The 14,050-nt window shown below is 37.1% G+C and overlaps 2 protein-coding genes and 1 pseudogene across 2 annotated transcripts; all 3 read left to right on the top strand.

Moving 5' to 3' along the window:
- Positions 1–1,392: 1,392 nt before the first annotated feature.
- On the top strand, positions 1,393–2,788 carry LOC127453555 (apolipoprotein A-I-like). The gene is made up of 4 exons (XM_051719990.1): positions 1,393–1,432; positions 1,548–1,603; positions 1,734–1,884; positions 1,973–2,788. Exons 2-4 carry the CDS (start codon positions 1,564–1,566, stop codon positions 2,547–2,549), a joined length of 768 nt encoding a protein of 255 aa, XP_051575950.1. The 5' UTR covers positions 1,393–1,432; positions 1,548–1,563; the 3' UTR covers positions 2,550–2,788.
- A 1,371-nt stretch (positions 2,789–4,159) lies between these two features.
- Positions 4,160–5,205, top strand: LOC127454565 (apolipoprotein A-IV-like; annotated as a pseudogene).
- A 4,383-nt stretch (positions 5,206–9,588) lies between these two features.
- Positions 9,589–11,248, top strand: LOC127454153 (apolipoprotein A-I-like). The gene is made up of 4 exons (XM_051721146.1): positions 9,589–9,635; positions 9,763–9,818; positions 9,943–10,093; positions 10,182–11,248. Exons 2-4 carry the CDS (start codon positions 9,779–9,781, stop codon positions 10,756–10,758), a joined length of 768 nt encoding a protein of 255 aa, XP_051577106.1. The 5' UTR covers positions 9,589–9,635; positions 9,763–9,778; the 3' UTR covers positions 10,759–11,248.
- Positions 11,249–14,050: the final 2,802 nt, after the last annotated feature.

Here is a 14,050-nt window from a genome sequence, read left to right as displayed (position 1 = left end):
GGAAAAATTTGATCATCAGAACATCATGTGAACATCCTTATATAATAATAATAACAAATAATAATAATAGTAAATCCATTCTTAACTTGATTATAATCAAATGTGATCTAATTAGATTCAGAGTGTGTTTTTGACAGAAACTAATTATATTAGGTCATTTGCATATCCATTCTAATTTGTCAATTTATGCATCTGAGGAGACTTTAGTTTGACAGGTTCCTCTGGCATTCATCCAGAGATGTATTTTAAAACAAATAAAATACGTCATTATATGCATCTCAATTATGCACATAATCAGGAGATTGATTAAGACAACAGTCAATTTTTATCACTTAAGTTGTTAGATTAATTTAAAATAACGTTTGAGGTCTGAGCCCACAAAAATATTTGACATGGAATCCAAATTTCTCAGCCTTGACATGAAGTTAATTTTCCAGCTAACGCTGAGACCTCTTTTCACATGACAAATGTTCTGCTTTTGAGCAGAAATAACTAAAAAATATAATCAAGGTAAACAATTAAAAAAAGACTAAATATGTATTTTTATAACCTAACTCATGAACAATGAGAATATCATCACTGCTTCTTTTTTTTAATTTATATATATATATATATATATATATATATATATATATATATATATATATATATATATATAGTACTGTGCAAAAGTCTTAAGCACATAAGATGTTTCACAAAAGCATTTGTCTTAAGATGGTTATTTATATCTTCAGCTTTAATGTGTCAATAGGAAATATAAATGTTAGACTCCCAAACATTACTTTTGCAAATAGAAAAAATTAGAATAGAAGAACAGGGAGCCCTGCAACAGATGTCATGGCCCCCCACAAAGCCCCCCACTAAACATCGTGTCAGTCTGAGATAAAATAAAGAGACAGAAGCAATTGAGACAGCCTAAATAGATAGAAGAACTGTGGTGAATTCTCCAATAAGCTTGGAACATCCTATCTACCAGGTGTCCCAGATGTACCTAGGAGAATTGGTGCTGTTTTAAAAGCAAAGGTGGTCACACCGAATATTGATTTAGGTTTTTTTATGTATACTGGACTTTGTATGACATTAAGTGATAAATGAAAACTATTTATATCATTATTTTTGTAGACATCCTCACTATGCAACATTTTTCACAAGTGCCTAAAACTTTTGCACAGTACTGTGTATATATACATATTTTTTACAATGCCACTGTTTTGATTATTTGTATGGAATTTAAGGATCAGTTGTGATGGCAGGTTGGGTTATGTAGGATGCTATGATGTGGAGTAATCCTGACAGCAAGGCACTACCCACTGGACTTTGGGTTTCCACTACAACAATCACCTCGCCATGCTATATATACAGATATGTAGCAGATCCCTCCACACTTGTTCTTCAGACTGGAGAGTGTGAATTAAAGGCATACTGACACAAGGCAAGGAGAGAGCTTCACTTTTATTTTTTGTAAATTCAAAATACAGCATTTTTTAACATGATAATAAATTCATAAAAGACAGAGATGTTTATAAAATTTGATATTTTTCTTACAGACAACAACTGAAAACCATGAAGGTACTTGTGGTATTTGCACTAGCTGTGTTTACAGGTTAGTTACATTTAGTTGAATTTATTCCATGTGCAGTTGTCTGGAATTATGTATTTATAGGGCATAATAATAACATATCATTTGATTAATCTGAAATGATAAATAATTAAATGCTCTATTCCATCAACAGGTTGCCAAGCCAACCTATTCTATGCTGATGAGCCCAAGCCACAGCTGGAGCAGCTGACTGATGCATTCTGGAGCTATGTTGCAAAGGCAACACACACTGCAGAGGAAACCGTCCAGATGATCAGGACCTCCCAACTGGGACAGGAAGTCAAGTAAGTCAAGAACTTTTACCTGCTGGATACTATTATTTAAAATATTTCTTGTATCCTGAGATCACAAATGTTCTCCTTCACATCACAGTGCTCGACTAACACAGAGTGCTGACGTGGCCAGCGAATATGCCATCACACTCAAAAACCAGATGAATCCTCTGGCTGAAGAGCTGATGACCAAAATCACTAAGGAGGCTGAAGTGTTGAGGGAGCGTTTGGAGAAGGACCTGATCACAGTGAGAGACCAAATGGAACCCTATGCTGAGAATCTCAAGAGCCAAATTCAGCAGAGAATGGAGGACCTCAGAGCAGCCATGGCTCCATATGCAGAGTCCCTGGATTCTGAGAACCTGAAGGCCACTGTGCTCCAGAGAATTGAGGAGCTGAGAGGGAGCCTGGAGCAGAGCGTGAAGGAGCTGCAGGCTCAACTGGAGCCCTACACTACTGAAATCAAAGAGAAGGTGGACCAGCGTCTGCAGGACTTCCAGAAGACCGTGACCCCACTGACTGAGGATCTCCAGGCCCAAATTGCAGAGAGAGCCCAGTTTGTCCAGCAGAGTCTCTCACCCTATGCTGAAGACCTGAAGGAAAAGCTGGACCCCTACGCCCAGAACCTGAAGGCCCAGCTCACCTCACTCTATGAGTCTTTCATCAAGACCAACTAATGCTTCAAAGACTTATTCTTTTGCATCACTAAAATAACTATTGTCTCATGACTGAGAATTATGACTTCAAAATCTGGCATATCCATCTAATCCTCCATATATCTGTACAATATAGTTTATGTATTATCCATTCTTATACACAATTTGAAAAAGTAATACTGTATTATTTTTGTATGAAAATGTGTTTGATGTTTCTTTCATGTTTACAAATGCCAAATGTTTTCTTGTTTATGTATCAATAAAACAAATATTTATTAACAGAATATTGTTTCTGTTCAAATCAAATCAAATCACTTTTATTGTCACACAACCATATACACAAGTGCAATAGTGTGTGAAATTCTTGGGTGCAGTTCCGAGCAACATAGCAGTCGTGATAGTGATGAGACATATACCAATCTACAATAAACATCAAATTTACACAACACAATTTAAAATCCAATATACACATAATTACACACAACACAATATACAAACAATAACATACAATGTACATTAAACAATACACACAATATAGAATACACATTATACAATAAAAAAAAGTATATATAGTATATAGAAAATGTACAGTAGGTTGTATTGTACTGTATTGACATTCAGGCTGTCGGCTGATAGTCAGTTGCCAGTGTGTTGTTAACAGAGAATATAATTTATGACAGTCTAGTGTGAGATAATAAGATTAATAAAGTGCATTCCTGATGTATATTGATTGTGAGAGATCAAGAGTTCAAAAGTCTGATTGCTTGGGGGAAGAAGCTGTCATGAAGTCGGCTGGTGCGGGTCCTGATGCTGCGATACCGCCTGCCTGATGATAGCAGTGTTGAAGGATAGAACATGTTACACTTCCATATTAGTGAATTCAATGGATTTAAAAAAAGTTTTTAATGTCCTATTAGACCTGGATGTCACTTAAATTCACAGGTCCTACAGTAGGACACAATATTTGCCCTACTGTATACATTTGTCCAGCCCCATAGATAGGCAATAACATAGAGTATGTTAGTTGGTGCCCCTTATTGAAGGGGCAAAGGACAATGACCTGGTTATCTTCCCTTGATAACTGCCCTGTGTTAGGCAAATGACTCATGTTAACGATACTACTTGATGGTGTTTAACAATCATAGTCCTCTTCCAATCGAAACAATTAATTATCCTTGAAAAAATGTAAACATGTTCTTATATGGTATTAATGGTTTCTTTCAAAATACTATAATTATTTTTGACCTGACACCAAAGGTTGGCTTTTGTTGTTCTTAAGTAGCCAAAGCTTTTTAGCAAAGTTTACAAAATGACAGTTTTTTGAATGGTTTGCTTTGAATGTGAGGATATGTTGCAACAAAAAGTCACTGTCAGGAAGTTTTGATGTAGAGTAATCCTGATAGCAAGGCACTTCCAACTGGACTTTGGGTTTTCACTTCAACAATGATCTTCCAATGGGATATTAAATAAGATATGAAACAGCCACCTCTACACTACCATATCAGCCTGGACAATGTTATTAAAATTAAACTGACACAGGTAATTCACTATTTTTATTTCATTTGCTTTGGTTTATGTATAATGTAAAGGACTCACATCTGTAATTTCCTTACAGGCCAAAACTGAAAACCATGAAGGTTCTCTGGGTCCTTGCATTGGTTGTGTTTACAGGTTAGACAAATTACAAAAACAAGCTGACAATAATACAGTTTTATAAGGAGTAATAGTTACACATTACATTATTTAATTATATCTTTGACATCTCAAATGCTTTGTGTAAGACAGGTTTAAGGACAATTTGGACTGCTGAGAGGATTATTGGTTGACCCTTGCCCTCCCTTCAAGAACTGTTCACTTCCAGAGTGAGGAAAAGGGCCTTTTTTATTATTATCTCTGTCTTATTGTTGTATTGTTTGTGCACTGGAAGCTTATGTCACCAAGACAAATTCCTTGTATGTGTAAGCCTACTTGGCAATAAAGCTCATTCTGATTCTGACTCTGTTTTAATAAAAAGGTTGCCAAGCTAACCTTTGCTGATGAGCCCAGGCCACACCTGGAGCAGTTGACTGATGACTTCAGGGGCTATTTTGCCCAGGTAACATGCTCAGCAGAGGAAACAATCCAGATGATCAGGACCTCCCAAATGGGTCTAGAAGTCAAGTAAGTCCAAAATATTTAACTACAGGACATTGTTATTAGAAAAAGCTTTCTGCATGCATTTCTAAAGCCATGCAAGAAACACATCATAATGGAGACTAACAGAAAATGTCAACGTGACCCAGCCAGTATGCCATCACCCTCAAGAACCAGATGGATCCTCTGGCAGAAGATCTGAAGACTAAAATTACTAAAGGGATTGAAGAATTGAGGGAGAATGTTGGTGAGGAACTGAACACTGTGAGGTGTGCACTTAGGCCCTACATTGAATATGTCACCGATCCAACTGAGAAGGGAGTGGATTACCTAAGATCCATGGATTCTACTCCAGAGATGTGAGGAGCTGAGAGGAAGACTGGAGAAGAGCATGAAGGAGCAGTAGGCTCAACTGGAGCCCTATTCTGAGGGCCTGAGGGGAAAGCTGGATCCCTACACCCAGGACCTCAAGGCACATCTCACCTCCCTCTACGAATCCTTGACCAAAACAACGAAATATTTTGAAGACTTCTTTAATTATTAACAAACCTAATTTTGTCTATGAATTAACATTTTGATCCCAAAATGGAAGATATCTGTGATTATGCTTTGTATGCACTCAGTCAAACTACTGTACTGATGGTCTGTCACCAACAGCTTAGAAGGCAAACACATATGTCAGCAGCCATATCAACCTGTAGCTCAAGAACGGTTGCCCACTGAAGCTAAGCAGGGTTGAGCCTGGTCAGTACCTGGATAGGAGACCTCCTGGGGAAAACTAAGGTTGCTGCTGGAAGAGGTATTAGGGAGGCTAGCAGGGGGTGATCACCCTGTGGTCTGTGTGGGTCACAATGCCGCAGTATAGTGATGGGGACACTATACTGTAAAAAGGCACTGTCTTTTGGATGAAACGTTAAACTGAGGTCTTGACTCTCTGTGGTCATTAAAAATTCTTATAAAGAGTAGGGGTGTAACCCTGGTGTCCAGGCTAAATTCCCCACATTGGCCCATCTCAATCATGGCCTCCTAATAATCCCCATGGCTCCATAACTCTACTCTCTCCTCTCCACCAATAGCTGGTGAGTGTTCTGGTGTACTATGGCTGCTGTTGCATCATCCAGGTGGATGCTGCACACTGGTGGTGGTTGAGGAGAACCCCCTGTTCACTGAAAAGCCCTCTTTTCCCCACCTCGAACGCTTCTCCTGCTCCATTCGCAGCTCCATGAGGGCCTGGTGCTTAGTGGATGCTGGCAAGGGACTTGAAGACTTCTTCCAGCGGCGAGGACGTCATGGCAGCGTTTCGGCACCACTGTGGCAAAAGTTCTTAATTCTCTCAAGGAGGAAGCGGGAGATGGCGAATCAAACTCAAAAGGGAATTTTATTTTCTGAAACTCAAAAGCTTAAAACTCAAATGCTCGCTGCACTGACACACACGTGCAGCCTCGGCACTCTCTCTCCTCCGGCGGTTTGGATTGCGCTTTAAATCACTCTTCGCTCTCACTGCAAACACAAAACAGCTGTTAGAGGTGATCTCCCACAGGTGCCAACCCTTACCCCACACACTCTCTCAGCCTCACTCTTCACGGATGTTGCTTGACAACGCCCTATCACCACAGTGTATTAGAAAATAATGACAAAGATGTTTCTTGAAAGAGCTTTTCATTTTCTATATGTAACTATGAGAAACCTATAATTTATTGACAAGATGTTACAGAAATAAATTGATACTGAAGATGTGTTTTTGATAAGTTTTCTTTTTTTTTTTTTTTTTTAACTGAAAGAAATAAAAATTAATGGTCACACATCTGAATGTCTGAAAGTGTGCCCATCAGAACTTTAGAAATAAAATGCTGATTTGCTTAGAAATAAAGAGAAGGGTCATGTTAGAGATAAATTGTGACATAAATCAAACAATTGTATTATAACCAATAAAAAAATAATAACTATAAAATTTCCAATATACACTCACTGAGCACTTTATTAGGAGCACCTGTACACCTACTTATTCATGTGATTATCTAAGCAGCCAATCGTGTGGTAGCAGTGCAATACAAAAATCATGCAGATACGGGTCAGGAGCTTCAGTTAATGTTCACATCAACTATCAGAATGGGGGAAAAATGTGATCTCAGTGATTTTGACCGTGACATGATTGTTGGTGCCAGATGGGCTGGTTTGAATATTTCTGTAACTGCTGATCTCCTGGGATTTTCATGCACAACACTCTCTAGAGGTTACTCAGAATGGTGACAAAAACAAAATACATCCAGTGAGCAGCAGTTCTGCAGACAGAAATGCCTTGTTGATGGGAGAGGTCAACGGAGACTGGTTCGAGCTGACAGAAAGGCTACGGTAACTCAAATAACCACTCTGTGCAATTGTAGTGAGCAGAACAGCATCTCAGAATGCAAAACACATCAAACTTTGAGGCAGATGGGCTACAACAGCAGAAGACCATGTCAAGCTCTTTATTAGGACCATAGTGTTCCTAATAAAGTGCTCAGTGAGTGTATTTTACTGTTTCAGTCTCCACAGAGCTTCAATGGTATTGAGTATTTCAATACTGATTACACCTCATCAAAGTCATAAAAAGCATTCATGGGCTGTCTTAAATTAAATGGTTAAATTTATACATAGTTTTCCTAGTTTACAAGTAGTCCTGTTTTATCCATAATCTAACAAGTAATCTAGCAAGCATAAACTTCTTAAATCCATTCCACTTCAGAGATACAGTCTTTTCATTTTGTCAAATAAGGAATGTTTCTTCACTAGACTACCCTTAAAAGTCATTTTTATTCCCTTCAGATACTATCAACAAATGTTAATTTAAAGATTTGAAGTTACATTTCAGTCTATCAACCTTGCATATGCTCCCTTTTGCCTGAGGAATGTTTTAAAATTTTTGATGATTGGGAATGCTATACAAACTCCAAGAAAAATCTGTGGCATGAATGTTTCCTGCTGTCCAATAAAGCAACATATGCAATAAACAGCTGTTGCAAACATTATTCTGGATAACTGTCTACCTTGCCATGGCCTTTGCATTTTTACAAAGATATGAGGGTCAAACATCCTTCAGCAGCAATAGTTTGTATCTAGGTCAAACGGTTGCCCTTATCTCTAGGGGCTGAGCAGGCATACACAACCTGAAAAAGAGTCCTGTGTGCATGGTCCTGATTGTGATCATGACTCCTCCTACAAGAATGATTTGGGGTCAGACTGATTTGAGACCAAAGACATGTTAAATAAACTAAATAGAGCAGGCAGTTACTTTAGGAATGGAAAAAGACTTACTGCTAACTTTAAGACAAAAGGGCGGGAAAACATACTGTATCCAACTGATTTGCAGAGTATGAGGGTCATCGATTCATCCATGAAACAGGATCAAAACACCTATCATCAGGGTTGGGGAGTAACGAAATACATGTAACGGGAATACATATTAAAATACAAAATATAAGTAACTGTATTCCACTACAGTTACAATTTAAATCATTGGTATTTAGAATACAGTTACATTCAAAAAGTATTTAGATTACTGAAGAGATTACTTTGCATTTTATTGTCATTTGTTTCATTTAATATTTAGTCCTTTCAGATGGAAAACATTTATACATATAAATGATGCGATCATTTAATGAAGTGCATTTGAACAGCGGTAAAACACTTTCTTATGATGTGTTACATTCATACGAGCAGACAGAGAAGTACGTTTGAAGTAAGTTTGGAGCAGAAGAAATAGAAATAAACCTTGTGTAAATTGTCAGCTTTAAGCTAAGCTAAAATGCTATTTCTAGCCATTTTACATGCACATGTTACCAGGCACGATCATATTTTTTATCAAGAAAATTCACGTTGGATCATAATTTCTTTTTTTCTAGTAAGACCTTTGATATTAGGGCAAAAATCATATTCTTGATGATAATTTTTGTATTGTTTTCCTGTAAAAATATCTAAAAATTCTTAAAACAAGATAAATTAGATTGATCTTGTTTTAAACAGAACACTGCATAAGATATTTAGGTTTTTCAGAGAATGTATTTTTAACATGTGTATTTTGTCTTACTGTACTGGCTGAGTTTTTATAGTCAAAACAAATGAAAATATCTACCAGTGCTGAAGAAGTAATCCAAAGTATTTAGAATATGTTACTGACCTTGAGTAATCTAACGGAATACATTACAAATTACATTTTACAGCATGTATTCTGTAATCTGTAGTGTAATACATTTCAAAAGAAACCCTCCCAACCCTGCCTATCACTTTGAGTGATGTGTCATATCTTATCAGGAAATGAACAAAGTCTGGTGTCATTTGTTACAGTTATTAGTCAAAGGTCTAAAATCAGCCTATGTCTGGTTTCATTACGATAAAGTACATCAGACAGACCTTTTCATTAATGAGAGTATCAAAGATAATGAGACTAGAGATAACCTAAACCCCAATAATTACAAGTCTACAGTAACACTTCATGAGAAATCTTCATTAAAAATTTTAAATGAATAAAATACTGTTGGTTACACTGAAGAAAACTATTTTCTTTTTGAAATTTTAATACAGATTAATTAATTGATTTGCTGGCTTATTCATTTGTTTAGTTGTCTGTTCATTTATTAAAAATTAAAGCAAAATTGTCAAATTCCTTCAAATTACAAATTCCTTCATTTCTTGAATATCTGCATAATACTGAATAGTGGTATGTGTTAACTTTAGATGTATTTTGTTTTAAAGTTTATTGTACAAGTACTACGATAGGCTTGAATTTTTAGGTTTGGAATTTGGAAGGTATGGATCCGATGGCAGGTCCATTCAGGATATTATGATGTAAAGTAATCCTGACAGCAAGGCACTACCCACTGGACTTTGGGTTTCCAATCACCTAGCCATGCTATATATATATAAACAGATATGTTGCGATACCTCCACTCTTGTTCTTCTGACTGGACAGCGTGAATTAAAAACACACTGACACAGGTAAGTAAACAAATGTACCATTTTGCTGATTCAAAATGCAGCACTTTAAAAAAGAAAACAAAATGATGATGAATTCATATAAAGGACAGCAATTGTGATGTAAAAGTGCTTTTGTTTTTACTTACAGACTAAAACTGAAAACCATGAAGGTTCTTGTGGTGCTTGCACTAGCTGCATTTACAGGTTAGAAATTAAACTTTCAAAACAATTACTGAAATAATTTTCACAATATGAGACTTCTATGCTATATGTAGGGTTTAATAACTATATAATTTGATAAATATGAAATGCTCTATTCCATCAACAGGTTGCCAAGCCAACCTATTCTATGCTGATGAGCCCAAGCCACAGCTGGAGCAGCTGACTGATGCATTCTGGAGCTATGTTGCAAAGGCAACACACACGACAGAGGAAACCGTCCAGATGATCAGGACCTCCCAACTGGGCCAGGAAGTCAAGTAAGTCAAGAACTTTTACCTGCTGGATACTGTTATTGAAAATATTTCTTGTGCCCTGAGATCACAAATGTTCTCCTTCACATCACAGTGCTCGACTAACACAGAGTGCCGACATGGCCAGCGAATATGCCATCACACTCAAAAACCAGATGAATCCTCTGGCTGAAGAGCTGATGACCAAAATCATTAAGGAGGCTGAAGTGTTGAGGGAACGTCTGGGCCAGGATCTGACCACAGTGAGAGACCAAATGGAGCCCTATGCTGAGAATCTCAAGAGCCAAATTCAGCAGAGAGTGGAGGACCTCAGAGCAGCCATGGCTCCATATGCAGAGTCCCTGGATTCTGAAACCCTGAAGGCCACTGTGCTCCAGAGAAGTGAGGAGTTGAGAGGGAGCCTGGAGCAGAGCATGAAGGAGCTGCAGGCTCAACTGGAGCCCTACACTGCTGAAATCAAAGAGAAGGTGGACCAGCACCTGCAGGAGTTCCAGAAGACTGTGACTCCCCTGACTGAGGATCTCCAGGCAAAGATTGTAGAGAGAGCCCAGTTTGTCCAGCAGAGTCTCTCACCCTATGCTGAAGAACTGAAGGAAAAGCTAGACCCCTACGCCCAGAACCTGAAGGACCAGCTCACCTCCCTCTATGAGTCTTTCATCAAGAGTAATTAGATTTTGTCAACATAGCACAGCTTTGTCACTTTAAAAACTTTCACCAGTTGCTGCTGATGTAATTGGACCTTAGACCTATTTAAATGTGGAAGGATGCATTTTCACCATATGTGGTTAAAATTAATAACCATAGCTGATCTTAGAATTACCTGAAGTATTTATTAACATCAATGTAACAAAACACGGAGGTCCAAGGAAGTGTATATACATCGACACTATGAGTTTTGTAACATTTGAAATCTTTTAATTTAAACTAAACAAATGTTTCGTGAAAAGAAACAAGTCTCACATTTATTATACTTGGACAGGGGATTATTTGCTGGTTACAGAATTGAATTATGAATTTATAGCTCAACCAATTTAAAGTTCAACCAATATAGGCATCATTGTCTATGTCAGTTATGTTTACTGTGATGTTCTAATTTTCAAATATATAGCTTATTTGATGTGAAACATTGTCACTTAATAAATAAAACGCATTTGCATTTAAGTTTTGGCTGATACAGTACCTGTACTAATCTAAGAGACATGCTAAATTATGCATAAATTACAATTTATTTAACTGGTGACATCATTTAATTTTACATAGAAAAAAATAAAAAATACCCTCCATGACATCAAGGTGAGGTAAGGTAAATATTACATCCTAAAAACTATTACAAACTTCTGCAGTTCTTCTCAGGTTCTGATGTATAGTTAGTAATAGTACACTAAAGTACACAGAAAATTATAATTGTTAATTGGTTTGAATAAAGTCAAAAATATTTTGTAACATCTCTGAATTAACCTGAATACATTAGGTTACACAAAAAATATTTTAAGGGTTAGATCCGGTAGAAATAGTTCCTCAAGGTAATGATTTCAGGTTACCACATTTTAAATTAGGACCAAATACAATACAGCACCATTATGGCACTTTGGGGTAATCAGTATGTTGCTGAAGATGCTCTTTCTCTAAGCAGTTTTGTTATACAGAGGATGGGATGTATTTCCATAATAGCTAGCTTTCTTTGCAGAGTGCAGTGAGAAGAGCATTTTCCTAACTGCCATTACTGTCCTGTGGTGAACTCATATTACTGTAAGAGCCAGTCTTGATGCTGCTGCTCCATGTTATAGCAAAGATGCAACAAGAGACAGACCGAACATTTTCACAAGAATCCTGCCAACTCAAAAAGACCAAATCTACATTAGGAAGTATAGCCTGATTTGTTTGTTCTTGTATGGAGCCTCAGTATTATCAGCTTTCAGTGGCAAGAAAAAGTATGCAAACTCTTTGGAATTAGCTGGTTTTCTGCATTAATTGGTCATAAAATGTGATCTCATCTTCATCAAAGTTACAAGTATAGTCAAGCACAATGTGCTTAAGCTAACAACATACAAACAATTATAATCTTTCAAGTCTTTATTGAACACATCCCATTAAACATTCACAGTGCTGTGGGAAAAGTAAGTGAACCCTTGGATTTAATAACTGGTCGATCCTCCTTTGACAGCAATAACCTCAACCAAGTGTTTCCAGTAGCTGCGGATTACAACATTCAGAATGTTGTGCATTCGCAACATTTGTGAATGCACAACATTCAGAAGGAATTTTGGACCATTCTTCCTTACAGAACTGCTTCAGCTCAGCCATATTCTTAATGAGGGGGTGCTAATAAAATAATGTAGCACCCCCTGCCCTCTTAGGTGTGCCTAACCTAAGCTCTTTAGGGTGGAGCACTGGGTTCAATTACTTGGTGTCTCCCAACTATATTTAATGCCCTACTCTGATACCACTACTATTATATTCACACAGTAATATAAAGAAAATACCAAAGACTTATTTAGAAAAAAAAATATATATATATATAAATAATAATAATAATAATAATCCAAAGGATTTATTTAGAATGAAAGAATAGAGAAGATATCAAATAATAAACAATATAATATTTAGTATATAAACAATAAAGATATTTCACTATAGGTTATTAAACATTATGTAGTGAATATATTCAAAATGTGCTTCAAAACATACACTTGCACTGAATTCTTAAGTGCAAAATTCACTGAATAAACTCAGATGGGTATCAATGTATACACTTTCACCGGATACTCAGTATAAAGTGCAAACTCTTCTAACTTGTAAGAAAATTGTGTATTCACAGTATAAACTTGACACTTTTAGTGCAATTGTAGTGCAATTAACACTGAATTCAAAGTATATTACTTAACTAGAGAATATGAACTAATACAATGCAACCCTTTTTCACAACTTCAAGTATGATAATGTAACAGTATACTCTGATTTAAATGTGGGCCCACACACACACTCACTCACACCCCCTGATGCAGGTCTGTGCCCTTGCTTGTGTGCGTAGGGGCCTCAGAAACTGTAAACTGGCCTCTTCACTCGAATGAGCCAAATAAAACAATGTTAAATGTACCTTAAGTCTCTTAATCAGCAATCACGATCCATCAGTGCACTGGTGCGTGGTCCTCCACTAATTACCATCCCTCCCTCGTTGCCGGAGGAACACCCAGCGCTCCCGGTGACTCAAAAGGGCTATCTGTTGTCGGTGCTAGTATTTCCCCGTGTCCCACAAAGAGCAATAAGTAGTGCTACACAATCACCAATAGATTTCAACAGTTATAGGTTCAACAGCTCATAACAGTCCGTTAATAAGCAGTAAACATGCACAGTGAATCTTTTAAAGCAGCGATGTCTCTCGGTCAGCCGAGAACAGAAATAGAACTGACTGTTAACACATAACACTGGTTAACTCTAACACAGAAACAAAATATAAACACTTTTGATAAAAAATTAATCGATCTATCTCGCTGTTAGTGGTTACTTAACCCGTTTCCATCTCAGACTGAGCGCTTCTGTGTCTTGTTTTTCTCTCTTGCTTGTAATGCTCTCGACTTGACTGAATCCTCCGCTCCCAATAACAATACACATATCTATGTGTGGGCGGGTCTGAGCCATTAGACATCCAATAAAATAAAAGACAACCAAACCTGATGGCAAAACCCACGTTTTTCCCAAGTGCAAATAAATCAAACATTTGTGGTTTGCCAGGGGTTTCTTAAAGGGCACATTTTATATGCAGACCATTTCAATTATATGGACTTTTACGACCCAGAAAACATATTTAAAGAAACGTGTTCTTAAAGCACTAAAAAGCATACTGTGCTATAGACTAAAAAGAGGATAAGGGAACTATTCTCAAAATGTAAACTCAACTGACCGAATTTTAAGGGCTAACTTTGCTATATAGTGATTCCACTCTTAAGGGCTTTCCACTCTCCC

The sequence above is a fragment of the Myxocyprinus asiaticus genome, chromosome 16 (genome assembly GCF_019703515.2).
Source record: "Myxocyprinus asiaticus isolate MX2 ecotype Aquarium Trade chromosome 16, UBuf_Myxa_2, whole genome shotgun sequence".
Classification (NCBI taxonomy): Eukaryota; Metazoa; Chordata; class Actinopteri; order Cypriniformes; family Catostomidae; genus Myxocyprinus; species Myxocyprinus asiaticus.
The sequence above is the reverse complement of the archived record's forward strand: the minus strand, read 5'-3'. Positions and strand labels throughout refer to the sequence as shown.

Bases quoted from the DNA above. Each gene is read 5' to 3' on its own strand.
- LOC127453555 (XM_051719990.1), top strand. From the start codon at position 1,564: ATGAAGGTACTTGTGGTATTTGCACTAGCTGTGTTTACAG. The intron at 1,604-1,733 runs GTTAGTTACATT...TTCCATCAACAG, and splicing joins TGCACTAGCTGTGTTTACAG to GTTGCCAAGCCAACCTATTC. The intron at 1,885-1,972 runs GTAAGTCAAGAA...TTCACATCACAG, and splicing joins CAACTGGGACAGGAAGTCAA to TGCTCGACTAACACAGAGTG.
- LOC127454153 (XM_051721146.1), top strand. From the start codon at position 9,779: ATGAAGGTTCTTGTGGTGCTTGCACTAGCTGCATTTACAG. The intron at 9,819-9,942 runs GTTAGAAATTAA...TTCCATCAACAG, and splicing joins TGCACTAGCTGCATTTACAG to GTTGCCAAGCCAACCTATTC. The intron at 10,094-10,181 runs GTAAGTCAAGAA...TTCACATCACAG, and splicing joins CAACTGGGCCAGGAAGTCAA to TGCTCGACTAACACAGAGTG.